Source organism: Oncorhynchus kisutch, linkage group LG2, assembly GCF_002021735.2.
Source record: "Oncorhynchus kisutch isolate 150728-3 linkage group LG2, Okis_V2, whole genome shotgun sequence".
Classification (NCBI taxonomy): Eukaryota; Metazoa; Chordata; class Actinopteri; order Salmoniformes; family Salmonidae; genus Oncorhynchus; species Oncorhynchus kisutch.
The window spans coordinates 50,928,908-50,950,003 of record NC_034175.2 but is presented as its reverse complement, the minus strand read 5'-3'; the positions used below and the strand labels follow the sequence as shown (position 1 = coordinate 50,950,003).

The 21,096-nt window shown below is 41.9% G+C and overlaps 1 protein-coding gene across 2 annotated transcripts in view; it reads right to left on the bottom strand.

Annotated features, from left to right (window-relative positions):
- LOC109868074 (adenylate cyclase type 5) overlaps positions 1-21,096 on the bottom strand; it is a 149,299-nt gene that overhangs the window by 22,209 nt on the left and 105,994 nt on the right. For both annotated transcript variants that reach the window (XM_031797123.1, XM_031797132.1), the window contains exons 4-8: positions 16,447-16,558; positions 12,855-12,982; positions 4,809-4,967; positions 1,781-1,922; positions 482-616 (exon numbers count right to left, since the gene is read on the bottom strand). In XM_031797123.1, the coding sequence (XP_031652983.1) occupies positions 482-616; positions 1,781-1,922; positions 4,809-4,967; positions 12,855-12,982; positions 16,447-16,558 (676 nt within the window). The remainder of the gene's footprint in view (positions 1-481; positions 617-1,780; positions 1,923-4,808; positions 4,968-12,854; positions 12,983-16,446; positions 16,559-21,096) is intronic.

Sequence of the window (21,096 nt, the reverse complement as noted above, 5' to 3'; positions counted from 1 at the left end):
GACCTCAGCTCACTGACGTCTACACAGACAGGAAACACACAGATAAAAGGTGTATCCGCCTCAGGTGAGTTTCCCTTATTGGTGACTGATTAAATCATTAAGGCTGACTGACTGTGGCCATCCTGCTACCGCTTCACTGATTCTGCTCCTCTCTCTCTCTCTCTCTCTCTCTCTCTCTCTCTCTCTCTCTCTCTCTCTCTCTCTCTGGGGTTTCTTGGGCACCGGGTCAGGGGAAGTGAAACAGGGGTGGGGGCACTGTGACCCTAGAGCTAAATGCCAGACTAAAGACAGAGAGAGCCTAGGGAGACAATGAAAGATATACCGTATGCAATGACATAACCGCCTCATGTCCTTGGCTTTCTATAGTCCCTGGTTAATACACAAACACACAACAACCACAACCTGGCCTTGCTGTGAAGGCCAGATCAGAGAAGAGTAAAGATAAAGTCTGAATGGCGGTGAGGACAGAATGGTATCTCACCATCCTCTTCATCTCCTTGGAGATCTGGTTTCCTCCATGGTTGTAGAAAGGTCGGTCGGTCCAGTGGCCCGTGTTGTGGGAGACAGAGTTGGCGCGCTGACGGTTCATTTTCGCTATCATCGCCTTCTCTTCTTTCTGCAAGGGAAGGGAGACAGATATACAAGGGGTGGTAATGGAAAAAGTCACTCTGGGGACCAGGAAACCACCAATGTAAAATCCTTGAATTAAAGACCATGCTAAAATGATTTCACTCCCGGGTTGCCCCCCATTTCCACCCCTGACAGCTATACTTCTAGGGGAATTCCATGCAACAATCACTTACTCTACTGTAGATCAGTTACATGTTTTCAACGGTTCCTACTACAATTAAATATGCTTATAGGTAGTGATAGCTGACCTGGGATGAGTGTAGTGGTTCAAACTGAACGGAAAAGGTAGCGAACTCTAAGGCTATGCCTCAAATGGCACTGTAGTGCACTCTATAGAGAATAGGGTGTCATTTGGGATGCACACTAAAATGTATCACTTCTTGTAAACAGTTTATTAGGGCAGGTCTGTAATGTAACTATTCTAACAGGGATCGTGAGAACCAACCCATTCCCAATCAACCCATAAGTTAGAATGTAGTATATAATAATATGATACATTATGTGAAAGTACACATGATATGATACATTAGCTGGATTAGAGTCAAGGCTTCTGATATCGCCACAGGACTGATATGATATGACACACACACACACTACTGATATAATATATTCTCAGCTGATTAAAAGGGCATCGTACTGTACGTAAACAAACATTATCTCATGGTGAGAGAACGGGTGACATCACTCTTTAGAGATGCATGATTTCCAAAAGTAAGCCAACCAGCTGCTTATAAAAAAACAAGACATGATAATCAGCCAGTGAATAAAAAAGAGTTTAATGAAAATGTATCAGAATTTTGACTGAGCAGGGCTGAGTTTGTTTTCCTATTACAGTCAACTGGGGGCCCAGAGTTTTTCCTAGTCAAGTATCTACATTGGAAATCTTACTCATGTCTGTGTAATTTACAATGAAAATCTTACTCATGTCCGTGTAAAGCCGTATTTGCACGGGACTAATATTACTAGTATTATTTCATTAATTATCTCAAGTACCATACCAGTGTCTACATAGGAAAATAGCGATGAAAGATGTGGTTAAAAACTGTGAGGTGTCCATTTAAAGGGTCAGATCACGGGATCAGGTAAAACTCTGGGCCATAGTCATAATAACCTAATCTAACAGTAAAGGGATGACCAGGCTGTACTGTACCCTTTTCTGGCTGCAGCCCACGATGAGGTAGGTTTCGATGTTGTGCCTCTTCAGATAGACGTTCCTCTCTCCTCCTGATCCTGGCTCCACGTCATAGTCACCATTCAGGTAGTTCAGAGTGGCCTTGGTGATGTGGATCCGCCTGGCACGAAAACACAGCAATGACTTACTGGACACAATGGTCATTATTATTCATTCATTCATCTCAGGATTATACAGTTGAAGTCGGAGGTTTACATACACTTAGGTTGGAGTCATTAAAACTCGTTTTTCAACCACTCCACAAATTTCTTGTTAACAAACTATAGTTTTGGCAAATCAGATATGACATCTACTTTTTGCATGACACAAGTCATTTTTTCAACAATTGTTTACAGACAGATTATTTCACTTATAATTCACTGTAACACAATTCCAGTGGGTCAGACGTTTACATACACTAAGTTGACTGTGCCTTTAAACAGCTTGGAAAATTCCAGAAAATTACGTCATGGCTTTAGAAGCTTCTTTCTCATAGGCTAATTCACATCATTTGAGTCAATTGGAGGTGTACCTGTGGATGTATTTCAAGGCCTACCTTCAAACTCAGCGCCTCTTTGCTTGACATCATGGGAAAATCAAAAGAAATCAGCCAAGACCTCAGAAAAAAATGTGTAGGCCTCCACAGGTCTGGTTCATCATTGGGAGTAATTCCAAACACCTGAAGGTACCACGTTCATCTATACAAGCAATAGTGCACAAGTATAAACACCATGGGACCACGCAGCCGTCATACCGCTCAGGAAGGAGACAAGTTCTGTCTTCTAGAGATTAATGTACTTTGGTGCGAAAAGTGCAAATCAATCCCAGAACATCAGCAAAGGACCTTGTGAAGATGCTGGAGGAAACAGGTACAAAAGTATCCATATCCACAGTAAAACAAGTCCTATATCGACATAACCTGAAAGGCCGCTCAGCAAGGAAGAAGGTGCTGCTCCAAAACCTCCATAAAAAAGCCAGACTACGGTTTGCAACTGCACATGGGGACGAAGATTATACTTTTTGGAGAAATGTCCTCTGGTCTGATGAAACAAAAATAGAACTGTTTGGCCATAATGACCATCGTTATGTTTGGAAGAAAAAGGGGGATGCTTGCAAGCCGAAGAAGACCATCCCAACCATGAAGCACGGGGGTGGCAGCGTCATGTTGTGGGTGTGCTTTGCTGCAGGAGGCACTGGTGCACTTCACAAAATTGATGGCATCATGAGGAAAGAAAAATTATGTGGATATATTGAAGCAACATCTCAAGACATCAGTCAGGAAGTTAAAGTTTGGTCGCAAAAGGGTGTTCCAAATAGACAATGACCCCAACCAAAGTTGTAACAAAATGGCTTAAGGACAACAAAGTCAAGGTATTGGAGTGGTCATCACAAAGCACTGACCTCAATCCTATAGAAAATTTATGGGCAGAACTGGCAAAAGCGTGTGTGAGGATGGAGGCCCACAAACCTGACTCAGTTACACTAACTCTGTCAGGAGGAATGGGCCAAAATTCACCCAACTTATTGTGGGAAGCTTGTGGAAGGCTAACCGAAATGTTTGACCCAAGTTAAACAATTTAAAGGCAATGCTACCAAATGCTAATTGAGTGTATGTACACCTCTGACCCACTGGGAATGTGATGAAAGAAATAAAAGCTTAAATAAATAATTCTCTCTACTATTGTTCTGACATTTCATTCTTAAAATAAAGTGGTGATCCTAACTGACCTAAGACAGGGAACTTTTACTTGGATTAAATGTCAGGAATTGTGAAAAACTGAGTTTAAATGTATTTGGCTAAGGTGTATGTAATCTTCCGACTTAAACTGTACCATAGAAAAGGATTGTGCAAAATTGACATAATAATGTAGTTAAATATTTGTTTGCCAGTGATATAGTGATTGTATACCATGGTGTTGAATACTCCTTCTAATTGTCTTGACGGGCATTCTAGAGCATGCAATATTTCCCTGTAAGGCACAGTATATTTGCACAGTAGAATTCAATGGCTATAGTTCATTTTTACATGTTTTGTTTGAGCTGCTTTTGTAAGCAAAAGCTGAATTGAAAACAGTATCGGTATTGTTGAATTAGATTTTCAGAATGTGGTTAGCTAAACTAGCAAGTCTGTTTGTTTGGTTACGACGGCAACTACTGTAGCTATCTAGTAAACTTGCTAGCTACTTCAGTGAATGTTGAACACATTTCTACCACAAATTAACACATTTCTAGTGTCAAAAGTGTTACATTATAGCCATGGACTGCAGCGCCAGCTGTGCCACCAGAGACCCTGGGTTCGCGCCCAGGCTCTGTCGCAACCGGGAGGTCCGTTGGGCGACGCACAATTGGCCTAGCGTCTCCCGGTTAGGGAGGGCTTGGCCGGTAGGGATATCCTTGTCTCATCGCGCACCAGCGACTCCTGTGGCGGGCCGGGCGCAGTGCACGCTAACCAAGGTTGCCAGGTGCACGGTGTTTTCTCCGACACATTGGTGCGGCTGGCTTCCGGGTTGGATGCACGCTGTGTAAAGAAGCAGTGCGGCTTGGTTGGGTTGTGTATCGGAGGATGCATGACTTTCAACCTTCGTCTCTCCCGAGCCCGTACGGGAGTTGTAGCGATGAGACAAGAGAGTAGCTACTAAAACAATTGGATACCACAAAATTAGGGAGAAAAAGGGGTAAAATAAAAAAATAAAACAATTATAGCCATGGTAAAAAAGGGATAATCAACTCGTGGCTCTACGCATTCTCTGGGACTGCTAGCATGTCATGGAAAACACCTTCCACGCCATTCATTATTTTCCATAGAACGCATAGCCCCTTGTTGATTATCCCTTACATATCCCAAATACATAGTAGCATGCCACTTAGAATGTATGCCCAATACAAAAGTTCTATGTGTTATTCTATGTAGTATTATAGTGTATTTTGATACAGAGCATAGGAGAAAAGTTGTAGTGTCATTGGGTGAGTGACTCTGTACTGGTTTGTCATGATTGGCCAAACGTACCCTGCCGCGCCCCCAGCCTCCATGTGATTAGCTAACGTGACATCGTTGGACCACACGTCAAACTGCCACTTCCTGAGTCCCAGTACCCCACAGTGGACCCTGCCGCTATGGATGCCCACACGCATGTTCACATTGACCCCTGTGACCTCTCTCACGAGCCTAGAACACACACACACAGACACAGATAGAAACAGTTAGAGACCACTGAGCACTGATTTTGGAGGGAGAAAAGAGGAAATCTGTTCCCAAGTATTCTATCCAGATGGAGTGGTCGCCGGTACTCATGCATGTGAAAGCAGCTCAACCGAGGCTGAGAAAATAGGATTCTGTGTGTTGTTCACCAATCACACGAGAAAACATAGCCTGTGTTGTAATACATCAGCACGTAAGTCCAGCTAACTTTCCCACTTTAGCTAGCTAGCTGGCTAACACTATCAGTTTACAGTCACTTTTAACAATAAAAGTAACTGCTTTCGAATCAATTTTTGAAACAATAATATCTGTTCCATGTGAATACATTTTTATGTCGATAATGTACTGTATTATTGACTGTATGTTTGTTTTACTCCATGTATAACTCTGTGTTGTTATATGTGTCGAACTGCTTTGCTTTATCTTGGCCAGGTCGCAGTTGTAAATGAGAACTTGTTCTCAACTGGCCTACCTGGTTAAATAAAGGTGAAAATAAATAAATAAATATATACATTTTGTTGCTATGGTCACCGGCGGCTGTCGCCTTCCTAGGCACTAGCCGCTTTAACTAGAGGGACAAGATGTGTACTCGATGGTGAAATCGGTGATATTTCCGTATGTGAATCGCTTTAGGGCAACAAATACTACAGGTCAAAAGTTTTAGATCACCCACTCATTCAAGGGTTTATCTTTATTTTTACTATTTTCAAAATTGTAGAATAATAGTGAAGACATTAAAACTATGAAATAACACATATGGAATCATGTAGTTAACAAAAAGTGTTAAACAAATCAAAATATATTTTATATTTGTCACGACTTCCGCCGAAGTCGGCTCCTCACCTTGTTCGGGCGGCGTTCGGTGATCGACGTCACCGGCTTTCTAGCCATGGCCGCTCCATTTTTCATATGTCCATTTGTTTTGTCTTGTCCCATATACACCTGTTTTTTATTCCCTAATCAATCTACATGTATTTAGCCCTCTCTTTCCCATCATGTCTTGGAGTGTAATTCTGTTAAGCGAAGTCAGGTGCAGGAGAGCAGAGTGTAGCAAACAGGCGCACTTTAATTCCGTTCCAAATAGACAGCACAATAAAAACATACAAGTGCCAAAACCACTTAACCACTTAACAAAAGTAATGCGCCTGACAAACCACATAACAATAAACAATTACACACAAAGACATGATGGGAAACAGAGGGCTAAATACATGTAAATTGATTAAATAACCACCCTTTGCCTTGATGACAGCTTTGCACACTCTTGGCATTCTCTCAACCAGCTTCACCTGGAATGCTTTTCCAACAGTCTTGAAGGAGTTCCCACATATGCTGAGCACTTGCTGGCTGCCTTTCCTTCACTCTGTGGTCCAACTCATCCCAAACCATCTCAATTTGGTTGTGTTTGGGGGATTGTGGATGCCAGGTCATCTGATGCAGCACTCCATCACTCTCCTTCTTGGTAAAATAACCCCTACACAGCCTGGAGGTGTACTGGGTCATTGTCCTGTTGAAAAACAAATGATAGTCCCACTAAGCCCAAACCAGATGGGATGGCGCATCGGTGCAAAATCCTGTGGTAGCCATGCTGGTTAAGTGTGCCTTGAATTCTAAATAAATCACAGCCAGTTTCACAAGCAAAGCACCCCACACCATCACACCTCCTCCTTCATGGTTTACGGTGGGAAATACACATGCGGAGATCATCCGTTAACCCACACCACGTCTCACAAAGACAGGGCGGTTGGAACCAAAAATCTCCAATTTGGACTCCAGAGCAAAGGACAGATTTCCACTGATCTAATGTCCATTGTTCGTCCTTTAGTAGTGGTTTCTTTGCAGCAATTTGACCATGAAGACCTGATTCACACAGTCTCCTCTGAACAGTTGATTTTGAGATGTGTCTGTTACTTGAACTCTGTGAAGCATTTATTTAGGCTGCAATTTCTGAGACTGGTGACTCTAATGAACTTATCCTCTTCAGCAGAGGTAGCACTGGGTCTTCCATTCCTGTGGCGGTCCTCATGAGAGCCAGATTCATCGTAGCGCTTGATGGTTTTTGTGATTGCACTTGAAGAAACTTTCAAAGTTTTTGAAATGCTCCGTATTGACTGAAAGTAATGATGGAGTGCCGTTTCTTATTTTAGCTATTCTTGTCATAATATGGACTTGGTCTTTTACCAAATAGGGCTATATTCTGTATACCCCACTACATTGTCACAACACAACTGATTGGCTCAAATGCATTAAGAAGGAAAGAAATTCCACCAATTAACTTTTAAGAACACACGTCTGTTAATTGAAATGCATTCGAGGTGGCTATGTCATGAAGCTGCTTGAGAAAATGCCAAGAGTGTGCGAAGCTGTCATCAAGGCAAAGGGTGGCTATTTGAAGAATCTCAAATATAAAATATATTTTGATTTGTTTAACACTTTTTTGTTTACTACATGATTCCATATGTGTTATTTCATAGTTTTGATGTCTTCACTATTAGAAAATAGTACAAAATAAAGAAATACCCTTGAATGAGAAGGTGTTCTCATTCAAGGGTAGTGTATAGTGTACAGTGCCTTGCGAAAGTATTCGGCCCCCTTGAACTTTGCGACCTTTTGACACATTTCAGGCTTCAAACATAAAGATATAAAACTGTATTTTTTTGTGAAGAATCTACAACAAGTGGGACACAATCATGAAGTGGAATGACATTTATTGGATATTTCAAACTTTTTTAACAAATCAAAAACTGAAAAATTGGGCGTGCTAAATTATTCAGCCCCCTTAAGTTAATACTTTGTAGCGCCACCTTTTGCTGCGATTACAGCTGTAAGTCGCTTGGGGTATGTCTCTATCAGTTTCGCACATCGAGAGACTGACATTTTTTCCCATTCCTCCTTGCAAAACATCTCGAGCTCAGTGAGGTTGGATGGAGAGCATTTGTGAACAGCAGTTTTCAGTTCTTTCTACAGATTCTCAATTGGATTCAGGTCTGGACTTTGACTTGGCCATTCTAACACCTGGATATGTTTATTTTTGAACCATTCCATTGTAGATTTTGCTTTATGTTTTGGATCATTGTCTTGTTGGAAGACAAATCTCCGTCCCAGTCTCAGGTCTTTTGCAGACTCCATCAGGTTTTCTTCCAGAATGGTCCTGTATTTGGCTCCATCCATCTTCCCATCAATTTTAACCTTCTTCCCTGTCCCTGCTGAAGAAAAGCAGGCCCAAACCATGATGCTGCCACCACCATGTTTGACAGTGGGGATGGTGTGTTCAGGGTGATGAGCTGTGTTGCTTTTACGCCAAACATAACGTTTTGCATTGTTGCCAAAAAGTTCCATTTTGGTTTCATCTGACCAGAGCACCTTCTTCCACATGTTTGGTGTGTCTCCCAGGTGGTGGATATGGTATGGATATCTTTAAGAAATGGCTTTCTTCTTGCCACTCTTCCATAAAGGCCAGATTTGTGCAATATACGACTGATTGTTGTCCTATGGACAGAGTCTCCCACCTCAGCTGTAGATCTCTGCAGTTCATCCAGAGTGATCATGGGCCTCTTGGCTGCATCTCTGATCAGTCTTCTCCTTGTATGAGCTGAAAGTTTAGAGGGACGGCCAGGTCTTGGTAGATTTGCAGTGGTCTGATACTCCTTCCATTTCAATATTATCGCTTGCACAGTGCTCCTTGGGATGTTTAAAGCTTGGGAAGTATTTTTGTATCCAAATCCAGCTTTAAACTTCTTCACAACAGTATCTCGGACCTGCCTGGTGTGTTCCTTGTTCTTCATGATGCTCTCTGCACTTTTAACAGACCTCTGAGACTATCACAGTGCAGGTGCATTTATACGGAGACTTGATTACACACAGGTGGATTGTATTTATCATCATTAGTCATTTAGGTCAACATTGGATCATTCAGAGATCCTCACTGAACTTCTGGAGAGAGTTTGCTGCACTGACAGTAAAGGGGCTGAATAATATTTGAAATATCCAATAAATGTCGTTCCACTTCATGATTGTGTCCCACTTGTTGTTGATTCTTCACAAAAAAATACAAAAAAATACAGTTTTATATCTTTATGTTTGAAGCCTGAAATGTGGCAAAAGGTCGCAAAGTTCAAGGGGGCCGAATACTTTCGCAAGGCACTGTATATCCGTTGTTTTTGTCAAAATTGCTCTAGCTCAGTATATTTGGTTACAATGCAGTAATCACCTCGTTATAATGTCACAGCAGTCTCCTAATACGGTGCCTCGCTGACTCCCTGTGAATGTAGAGGGCAGGGACACTGAACCAGAACATTTTCTCACCTTCGCCTTCTAAACCATTCATCAGTGGCAATATTCTAGATTTTATAACATTGTTCCATGTTATTGCGTCATGGAAGTTGGGGGACTGCTTAGAAAAAGGAGAAAGCTAAGTGAAGCAAAAATGCAATAACCACAGCCGCTCTGGTCGAAGGGATGAAAACACAGTCAATTGCACGCACGTGTGTACATACACACACACACACACACACACACACACACACACACACACACACACTGACACACACACGCACACACATACAAACACACTACTGCTGACAGGAGTGCTGAGGGGCAGACAGTCAGGTCTGTGAGCGGAGACAGTCAGGTCTGTGAGCGGAGACAGTCAGGTCTGTGAGCGGAGACAGTCAGGTCTGTGAGCGGAGACAGTCAGGTCTGTGAGCGGAGACAGTAAGGTCTGTGAGCAGAGACAGTCAGGTCTGTGAGCGGAGACAGTAAAGTCTGTGAGCGGAGACAGTCAGGTCTGTGAGTGGAGACAGTAAGGTCTGTATTCGGAGACAGTCAGGTCTGTGAGCAGAGACAGACATCTGTCTCGTCATTCAGAAACAGCCAATCAATAAATCAGCCAGCCCTTACCTCTCTCAGCAAACACCAATCAGACGCCACAAAAAAATACAACTGAACAGTAACGCAATCAGCATTAGCCTGTTTCAAGCACACCAAGCACCTGTCCTGGACTCATTGACTTAACTTCTGCAGACACAAATTAGGCTAAGTGCCTCTTCATGCGTATAGAGTGAACCTGATTTGAACCTTTCTGGTTTCTCTGGGCCTGGAAGTGTAGGAGTACTATGGCACTAATGCACACCTGCCTCCTACCACCTGTCTGAAACAAGGCTTGTGCATCGTGTGGCTCTCCAGGAACAGGATTGAAGAACAATTGAAGAGTTTATTTCCAAAACGCTATATTGACCTATATTTCACATTTGAAATGATTGCTTATGGACACCTTCACGTGTGTGTAAAATATGACTGTTCTCAGATGTTTTATTCATAGATTTTAGATGTGTATGAATATGTGTTTTTTGCAAAACTCTATATACAGTGGGGCAAAAAAGTATTTAGTCAGCCACCAATTGTGCAAGTTCTCCCACTTAAAAAGATGAGAGAGGCCTGTAATTTTCATCATAGGTACACTTCAACTATGACAGACAAAATTAGGAAAAAAATCCAGAAAATCACATTGTAGGATTTTTTATGAATTTATTTGCAAATTATGGTGGAAAATAAGTATTTGGTCACCTACAAACAAGCAAGATTTATGGTTCTCACAGACCTGTAACTTCTTATTTAAGAGGCTCCTCTATCCTCCACTCGTTTCCTGTATTAATGGCACCTGTTTGAACTTGTTATCAGTATAAAAGACACCTGTCACAACCTCAAACAGTCACACTCCAAACTCCACTATGGCCAAGACCAAAGAGCTGTCAAAGGACACCAGAAACAAAATTGTAGACCTGCACCAGGCTGGGAAGACTGAATGGTTTGAAGAAATCAACTGTGGGAGCAATTATTAGGAAATGGAAGACATACAAGACCACTGATAATCTCCCTCGATCTGGGGCTCCACGCAAGATCTCACCCCGTGGGGTCAAAATTATCACAAGAACGGTGGGCAAAAATCCCAGAACCACACGTGGGGACCTGGTGAATGACCTGCAGAGAGCTGGGACGGTGAATGACCTGCAGAGAGCTGGGACCAAAGTAACAAAGCCTACCATCAGCAAGGGCATTGAAGATGAAACGTGGCTGGGTCTTTCAGCATGACAATGATCCCAAACACACCGCCCGGGCAACGAAGGAGTGGCTTCGTAAGAAGCATTTCAAGGTCCTGGAGTGGCCTAGCCAGTCTTCAGATCTCAACCTCATAGAAAATCTTTGGAGGGAGTTGAAAGTCCGTGTTGCTCAGCAACAGCCCCAAAACATCACTGCTCTAGAGGAGATCTGCATGGAGGAATGGGCCAAAATACCAGCAACAGTGTGTGAAAACCTTGTGAAGACTTACAGAAAACGTTTGACCTCTGTCATTGCCAACAAAGGGTATATAACAAAGTATTGAGATAAACTTTTGTTATTGACCAAATACTTATTTTCCACCATAATTTGCAAATAAATTCATAAAAAATCCTACAATGTGATTTTCTGGATTTTTTTCTCATTTTGTCTGTCATAGTTGTAGTGTACCTATGATGAAAATTACAGGTCTCTCTTATCTTTTTAAGTGGGAGAACTTGCACAATTGGTGGCTGACTAAATACTTTTTTGCCCCACTGTATGTTAGACCCTCTGACTTTTTCCACATTTTGTTACGTTACACCCTTATTCTAAAATTAAATACAAAAATCCTCAGCAATCTACTAACAAGACTCCATAATGTCAAAGCGAAAACAGGTTTTTAGAAATGATTGCAAATGAATGAAAGATTTAAAACTGAAAACCTTATTTACATAAGTACTCAGACCCTTTGCTATGAGCCTCGAAATTAAGCTCAGATGTATCCTGTTTTACATTGATCATCTTTGAGATGTTCTACAATTTTATTCTAGTCCACCTGTGATAAATTCAATTAATTGGACATGATTTGGAAAGGCACACGCCTGTCTATATAAGGTCCCACAGTTGACCATGCATGTGAGAGCAAAAACCAAGCCATGAGGTTGAAGGAATTGTCCGTAGAGCTCCGAGATAGGTTTGTGTGCTGCACAGCTATTTTCAGGTCTCTCCAGTGATTTTCGTTTGGGTTCAAGTCATGTGCCTTTTACTGAGGAGTGGCTGCAGTCTGGCCACTCTACCACAAAGGCCTAATTGGTGGAGTGCTGCAGAGATGGTTGTCCTTCTGGAAGGTTCTCCGATCTCCACAGAGGAACTCTAGAGCTCTGTCAGAGTGACCATAGGGTTCTTGGTTACCTCCCTGACCAAGGCCCTTCTCGCTGATTGCTCAGTTTGACCGACGGCCAGCTTTAGAAAGAGTCTTGGTGGTTCCAAACTTCTTCCATTTAAGAATGATGGAGGCCACTGTGTTCTTGGGGACCTTCAATGCTGCAAAAAATGTTTGGTACCCTTCCCCAGATCTGTGCCTCGACACAATCCTGTCTCTGAGCACTACGGACAATTCCTTTGACCTCATGGCTTGATATTCGCTCTGACATGCACTGTCAACTGTGGGACCTTATATAGACAGGCATGTGCCTTTCCAAATCATGTCCAATGAATTGAATTTATCACAGGTGGACTCCAATCACGTTGTAGAAACATCTCTAGGATGATCAATGGAAACAGGATGCACCTGAGCTCAATATCGAGTCTCATAGCAAAGGGTCTGAATACTTATGTATGTAAGGTATTTCTGTGTTTCATTTGAATACATTTGTAAAAATGTCATTATGGGGTATTGTGTGTAGATTGCTGAGGATTTGTATTTATTTAATCCATTTTAGAATAAGGCTGTAACGTAACAAAATGTGGGAAAAGTCAAGGGGTCTGAGTACTTTCCGAAGGCATTATACATGTATTTGGCTGTGCCATACTCACGAGATGGCCTCGATCATGTCCACACCCATCTCCACACAGCAGGATGCGTGGTCGGCCCGGGCCTCTGGCAGCCCAGACACACAGTAGTAGCAGTCTCCAAGAATCTTAATACGCAGGCAGTGGTTCTCCTGTTGACACATACACATACGTGCATGCACACAAACACGCACACACCCACACATGTATGCTCACACACACAGACACACACACACATAATGTGTTAGTGTGTTACTAGCATTTCCTTTGAGGAGGGTTTTACATACGATGATCACAAAAAGTGTGTTTGTTGCCTGCTTGTTGAAATGCACTTGGTATTGTAAGTCTCTCTGGATAATAGCCTCATGACTAAAAACTCAGTGGAAAATAACTCCTTTCCAAATTAAAACCTGACCACTATATCTAGGCAACCGAATGCTGGCTTCACATTTTGCCAACACTTGGGATAAAACTACAGTACCTTCAGAAAGTTCACACCCCTTGATTTTTTCCACATTTTGTTATAGCCTGAATTTCAAATGGATTAAACTGAGATTTTTGTGTCACTGGCCTACACACGATACCCCATAATGTCAAAGTGGAATTGTGTTTTTCTAAATTTTACAAATAAATTACAAATGAAAGCTGAAATGCCTTGAGTCAATAAGTATTCAACTCCTTTGCTATGGCAAGACGAAATAAGTTCAGGAGTAAAAATGTGTTTAACAGGTCACATAATAAGTTGCATGGGCTCTGTGTGCAATAGTAGTGTTTAACATGATTCTTGAATGACTACTTCATCTCTGTACCCCACACATACAATTATCTGTAAAGTATCTCCATCAAGCAGTGAATTTCGAACATAGATTCAACCACAAAAACCAGGGAGGTATTCCAATGCCTCACAAAGAAGGACACCTATTGGTAGATGGGGGAAAAAAAGCAGACATTGAATATCCCTTTGACACCCAGTCACTACAAAGATACAGGTGTCCTTCCTAACTCAGTTGCCAAAGAGGAAGGAAACCGCTCAGCGATTTCATGAGGCCAATGGTGACTTCAAAACAGTTCGAGTTTAATGGCTGTGATAGGAGAAAACTGAGGATGGATCAACTATATTGTAGTTAATTCACAATACTAACATAATTGACAGAATGAAAAAAAGGAAGTCTTTACAAAATAAAAATATTCTAAAACAACAAGGCACTAATGTAATACTGAAAGAAATGTGGCAAAGCAATTAACTTTTTGTCCTGAATACAAAGTGTTATGTTTGGGGCAAATCCAATACAACACATTACTCAGTACCACTCCATATTTTCAAGCATGGTGGTGGCTGCATCATGTTATGTGTATGCTTGTAATCGTTAAGGACTGGGTAGTTTTTCAGGAGAAAAGAATAAACAAAATGGAGCTAAGCACAGGCAAAATCCTGTTGGAAAACCTGGTCCAGTCTGCTTTCCACCAGAATGGGTGATGAATTCACCTTTCAGCGGGAAAATAACCTAAAACACAAGGCCAAATCTACACTGGAGTTGCTTACCAAGAAGGCAGTAAATGTTCCTGAGTGGCTGAGTTACAGTTTTGACTTAAATTTACTTGAAAATCCATTGTTGTCAAGCAATGATCAACAACCAATTTGACAGACCTTGAAGAATAATGTTGTACAATCCGGGTGTGGAAAGCTCTTAGAGACTTACGGAGAAAGACTGACAGCTATTATCACTGCCAAATGTGGATTCAGCAAATTATTGACAAAGGGGTGTGAATCCTTATGTAAATCAGATATTTCTGTATTTCATTTTCAATAAATGTGCAAAAATGCCTTTAAACATGTTCTCATTTTGTCATTATGGGATCTTGTGTGTAGATGGGTGAGAGAAAAAAATGATAATAATTCAGGCTGTAACACAACAAAATGTGGAATAAGTTAAGGGGTGTGAATACTTTCTGACGGCACTAGATCTGTGTTGTATGGGGTATGTTTTACATACAATGTATAATTATCCCTATATCATGTACTGTCGCTTATAAATACCAAATCTAAATAGAATATTAAATGAATCACTTGTCTTCCTTTTCTGGGAATTATGCCCTGCAAAACGCCCTCATGACATGAATGTTAAAGAGAATGGCTTTTTCTTTTACCTATTTTAATACAATTCCACTTCAGTATAAAATACTGTTAATAGGATATTGTGTGTGTGCTTGATGGTTTGTTATTTAGAACTCAGCAGTCCAGGCTATAAAGATATTGGGTTGGGGGGGGCAACACAGAGTGGTCACATGGAAAGCTTGAGTAATCATTCTACATGTGTCTTCTAGAACACATAGTTAAGTAGCATGCCCTGGATATGACCTTAATGGTTGCTTGGCAGAGTGAGTCTGGCCTTGTGCTGTACTGTAAATATCTAGCATAATGGTTTGTGTGAGAGAGTGTGTGTGTGTCTCCCTTGGGCAGGGCACAGGACTGCAGCAGGCTCATGTCTCATGATAGCCACCTGAATGCCTTCTGTCTCCACAGCACATGGCTCTGTTTAGACCAGGATCCATACAATCACTCCTAGTGTTGTGCAAATTAAAGAGTACGTGTGTGTGTGTGTGTGTGTGTGTGTGTGTGTGTGTGTGTGTGTGTGTGTGTGTGTTCGCGACCTCCTTGGAACGTCTGACAGGATCTAAATCTATTTAAGTGCATTTAAGAAAATCCTTCTGACTGCATCATTAATACGTCTATGTGATTAATCTGACATATGAAACTGAATGTGTGTATGTGTACTGGAATCAGCTAAGACGTGGCTAGTGAGATGGGTAGTTCTCAGTGTCTTCGCATGCACATACGTGTGTGTGTGTGTGTTTGTTCATATGTGCGTGCATGTGCACAGCTATGTGTGTATGCAGATTGTATTATGTGTACGTGCCTGGCATTGCAAGTATGTATGTTCATGCATATGGGCCTGTGTGTGCTCTGCTCTCTGTGCCAGTACCAGGGAGGTCACAGTGGATGAGAATGGGTCTATGTCTGGGAGGTGTGCTGTGACTCAGTGCCCCTGCAGTGGGCTAATGAGGTGATAGTTGAGGCCTGGCTGGCAGACCAGCGGGGGTACACAACCACACAGTGAATTGTGTCAGGGAATTCAAAGTTGTAAAAATCCACATCGTTATCTGTAAACTCAACGATATCTGGCTGGCATTTCAAATAGCAGAAGAAAGGACTCCAAAGTGGGAGGAAGGAGTACTGTACAATCCTAGTGTTGCAGGGTTCACCTGTGTGTGTGTGTGTGTGTGTGTGTGTGTGTGTGTGTGTGTGTGTGTGTGAGTGTGTGTGTGTGTGTGTGTGTGTGTGTGTGTGTGTGTGTGTGTGTGTGTGTGTGTGTGTGTGTGTGCGCGCGCGCGAGCGCGCGTGTGTGTGTGTGTGTGTGTGTGTGTGTGTGTGTGTGTGTGTGTGTGTGTGTGTGTGCGTGTGTGTGCGTCTGTGTGTGTGTGCGTCTGTGTGTGTGCGCGTCTGTGTGTGTCTGTGTGTGTGTGCGTCTGTGTGTGTCTGTGTGTCTGTGTGTGTCTGTGTGTGCATGCGCGTGCGTGTGTGTTTGCATGTGTGTGTGGTTGCCTGTGTTCTCACCGCGGCCAGCTTGTCGAAGCGGGCGAAAAGTTCATTGAGTGTCATCACCAGCTCCTGGGCAGTACACTGGGATGCCAGACTGGTAAACCCCTCGATGTCCGCAAACAGGATGCTGCAAGACGCACAGGCGCACACACACACACACACACACACACACACACACACACACACACACACACACACACACACACACACACAGACAGAGAAAGATAGAGATATATAGAGAGAGAGGTAGAGAGAGAAAAAGGGTTAGCTCCAGTTACTTCAATAGAAAACATTCCAGGTCACTTTCTGATTATTCCTTAATACTCGTCTCGGATCAATACTAAGTACCTCTTAACATAATGTATCTTGGCTGAGACATTGAACTCAGCACAGTGCTCAGTACTTTCCAGCCAACCAGACATTGAATAAGGGAGCAGATAGAGCTGTTGAATGAAAAGCTAAATTAATTCCTATCTTTTTTTCCCACCCTGAAGTAATACAACTGTGTATAAAGTGGAGAAATTATAGTCTGAAAGTCATGATTGCTTCCTCCTCTCCAATACCCACGCCGCACCACTCTTACTGAATGGCATCGGCCGTTACCACGGGTACAGAGGTGGCTCTGACTCAAGGCTGATTGCCACTGGTCTATTCAATTCAATGGTACCATTTCTGAAAAACATGAGAAAAGTGATGCTTTTAATCAGCATTTTACCTTGGAAGCCTTTTTATTTGAAAGAAATTATGTTTTTTTTGACCCTGGTCAGTGAGTCGACTGCTCTTCACTCTTCCAGACTCTACTTGGCATGATGGAAGATCCATAAACTTCTAGTGAATCTTTGTTCCCATTTCAACAACTTTCTACCTGTGATGTGCTAGATGCCTTGCTTAAGATGGCTGTCAAAAAAAACTCTGATTTACTTGATCCTTTCTTTTGCTGCCCTAATTGCGGAATCATTGACATATTTTTTACCTTATGGTTATCTTGCTGCAATCCCCAGGGTTTGGAAGGCGGCCCATGTGCTCCCTCTCCACAAAGTTGGTGTTAACCCCTCCGACCTAAATAATTAATAATGTCTCTAAACTGTCTTGCCTATCAAAACATTTTTGAATCTTTGATAAACTCGGTTTAGGTCTTTCCTAGATACAAAATGTATTCTAAGTGTTCATGAATATGGTTTCAGGCCAGGTCATTGCACCTTTATAGGCTTTGTTAAATAGCAGAAAACAAATAATTCCGTCAACATTCATCCCGGTAATAGATTATGGTGATATCGTCTATAATACAGTATATGAATGCAGCTGCCAGTGTATTGAAGTCTTTGGATGCAGTTCATCGTAGTGCACTAAGCTTTATTACAGGCGACAGGTTCAGTACACATCACTGAATTCTGTATCAGAGGCTGGTCCTCTTTTGAAGTCTCATAGATCGATGCCTTGCATTCTTTTTGTTTATAAAGCCCTCTTGAACAAACTTCCCCCGTACCTTACTTCATTGTTAACCTACAGACGTACGAGCCACCAGACCCGATCTCAGGGATTTCTAACGCTGGAGATCCCTTCCATCTCCACTGAGTTAGGTCATCGTCAAATCAAACCAAGCTTTATTTATACAGCACATTTCAGACACGGAATGGAACACAATGTGCTTCACTTGAAGAAAAAAAACGAAGAAAAACAATGAAAATAAAAACTGAAATATTTACTACATAACAAACATAAGAGGATAAAAAACGAAATAAAAACAATAAAAACGGAACGTCTAAAAAGCTACCTAAGGAAAAGCAAAGCGTTGGGATAGTTAAAAGGCCAGTGCCAGACGACCTGAGGGACCTACTGGGTAAAAGCATGTCTGACGTATTGGGGTGCCAAAAAATATATAAAAAATAGAAGTATCTTAAAATGTAGTCTAAAACTCACAGGCAGTCGGTGCAGAGACCTTAAAACCTGTGTAATGTGTGCTCTCCATCTAGTCTTGGTCAGTACTCGTGCTGCAGCATTCTGTATGTTTTGCAGTTGACCAATAGCTTTCTTGGGTAGACCAGACAGAAGAGCATTACAGTAGGGAAGCCTTCTTGTAATCAAAGCATGGATGAGTCTCTCTGTATCAGCCTGAGAGAGAAATGTCCTCACCTTGACAATGTTCCCCAGGTGGTAAAAAGCTTTTTTGGTGACATTCCTTACGTGTGATATGAAATTGAGTTCAGAATCTCCATAGACAAACATTGGCAGTAGAATGGCCTTACTGAAGAACTCCGTGAATTTCAACGTGCCACCGTCATAGGATGTCACCTTTCCAACAAGTCAGTTCATCAAATTTCTGCCCTGCTATCACTGTCCTGGGCAACTGTAAGTGCTGTTATTGTGAAGTGGAAACGTCTAGGAGCAACAACGGCTCAGCCGCAAAGTGGTAGGCCACACAAGCTCACAGAACGGGATGGCCAAGTGCTGAAGCGCTTAAAAATCGTCTGACCTCGGTTGCAACACTCACTACTGAGTTCCAAACTGCCTCTGGAAGCAACGTCAGCACAAGAACTCTCCAGGAGCTTCATGAAATGTGTTTCCATGGCTGAGCAACCTCACTCAAGCCTAAGATCACCATGCACAATGCCAAGAGTCGGCTGGAGTGGTGTAAAGCTCACCACCATTGGACTCTGGAGTGATGAATCACGCTTCACCATCTGGTAGTCTGATGGACAAATCTTGGAGTACGCCCTTTCCTCCCCCGCCCTTTACGCCCTCTCATCATGATCAAAAGTGTTGAATGCAAATCCAAGAGGACAGAGAGCTATTTGGCATTTATGTTGGCTCTAAGATCATTTTCTACTTTAACTAAGTAGTAAATGTGCTGTTGTGGTCCTGAAAACCAGATTAGATTTCTTTAAAATACAGTTAAAAAATGATTTAGCTGTTTGAAAACCAATTTCTCCAGAAGTTTGAAGGTTAGAGCTTGACTGAACATTTCTTCAGAAGGTGTTTCACCATAGCATATTTTAGTGCAGTGGTGGAAAGTGCAATGCAGTGCAGTGGGGAAAGTGCCTGAGTGAAAGTGCCAAGTCACAGTCACCCAAGTCATAGACTGTTCGCTCTGCAACCGCACAGCAAGCGGTACCCGGAGCGCCAAGTTTAGAACCAAAAGGTTTCTTAACAGCTTCTACTCCCAAGCCATAAGACTGCTGAACAATTAAGTCTAGTTATTGTTATGTAATTTTCATGTTACTTTTTGATTTGATTAGATTTTTTTTACTTTAGTAAATATTTTCTTAACTCTATTCTTGAACTGCATTGTTGGTTAAGGGCTTGTAGTAAGTAAGCATTTCACCTGTTGTATTCGGCGCATGTGACAAATAACATTTGATTTGATTTGATTAACAGTAGCTTGCACTTCTTCAGATATGCAATTAAAAACAGTTTTGAAGAATGTGGTGGGGATAGCATTGAGAAGGCAGGTAGAAGGCTTAAGTTATGATATCACTTTCCTGAGCATGTCTGTGTCAACCAAAAATACATCCGTAATGCCTTTGCGAGATAGGCTAGGGAACGTACCATTAAACTCCTCATCAGGTCTTGCTAGACTGATACCCAGCCTAATGTTTGTTATCTTATCTCTGAAGTATGCCACAATCATTTATATATGGAGGAAAGTTCACATAGGTTTGCGTGGATAGGATTTATCGAGAAGAGCACTCTCAAATTATTTGGATTATTAGTTAGAAAAATTTGCCCGTCTGGCATTTCTAATTGCCTTGTTGTATATCCTCTCTCAGAATATCATAACGGACCTACAACTTTGACTTTCTCCACTTCCGCTCTGCCTTTCTGCAATTTCTCTTAAATGTACAAGTTTTCTCACTCATCCAAGGGGCTCTCCCTTTGGATTTGGCTTTTTTCAACTTTAATGGAGCTATGGCATCAATGGTTGCTCTTAATTTGCTATTAAAGTTAGCAAATAAATCAACACAAGAGAAAGGCTAAATATGTGATGGAGTACTGTTCATACACTCAGTAAAATCTGTATCAACTTCAGAGGTAAGATAGCGTTTCTTAATAATTCAGTATTACCCTGTGCTATGGGCAACAAGGTAGTACAAAATACACAGTGGTGATCAGATAAAGCAACATCAACAATTGAGGATAAGTCAATAGAAAGCCCCTTGGTAATAACCAGGTCCAGAGTATGGCCGCGGTTATGCATTGGCCCAATAATATGTTGGATAAAGTCCATAGAGCTCAAAAGATTCAGTAAAGAAAGTGGGGCAGTGCTATGGTGGCCTATACAGGGTTATGGCCAGCACTGGTGGCCGACATTTAAACAGTATAGCATGATGCTCAAAAGACCCAAGTTGCCAAATGAAATGTCCTTACAGCTGGGAGGCTTCAATAAGAGAAGCACTGCAGTCTGAAGACAGCCATGTTTCAGTGAGAAACATGCAATCAACTTTGTGCTCAGTAATGAGGTCATTCACGAGAAAAGTTTTACTTGTGATTGCTCGAACATTTAAAAGAGCCATATTCAATGAGAGTGGGCTACTCTGCCCCTGGGGCATCTGCCTCGAGGTAACGAACAGAATAACTACCAAATTATTAACTTTACAACCATTTTTTCTGACAGTCTCCAATCTTTCATAATGGTAACAGATGACAGTTTGTATAAATTTACTAGAA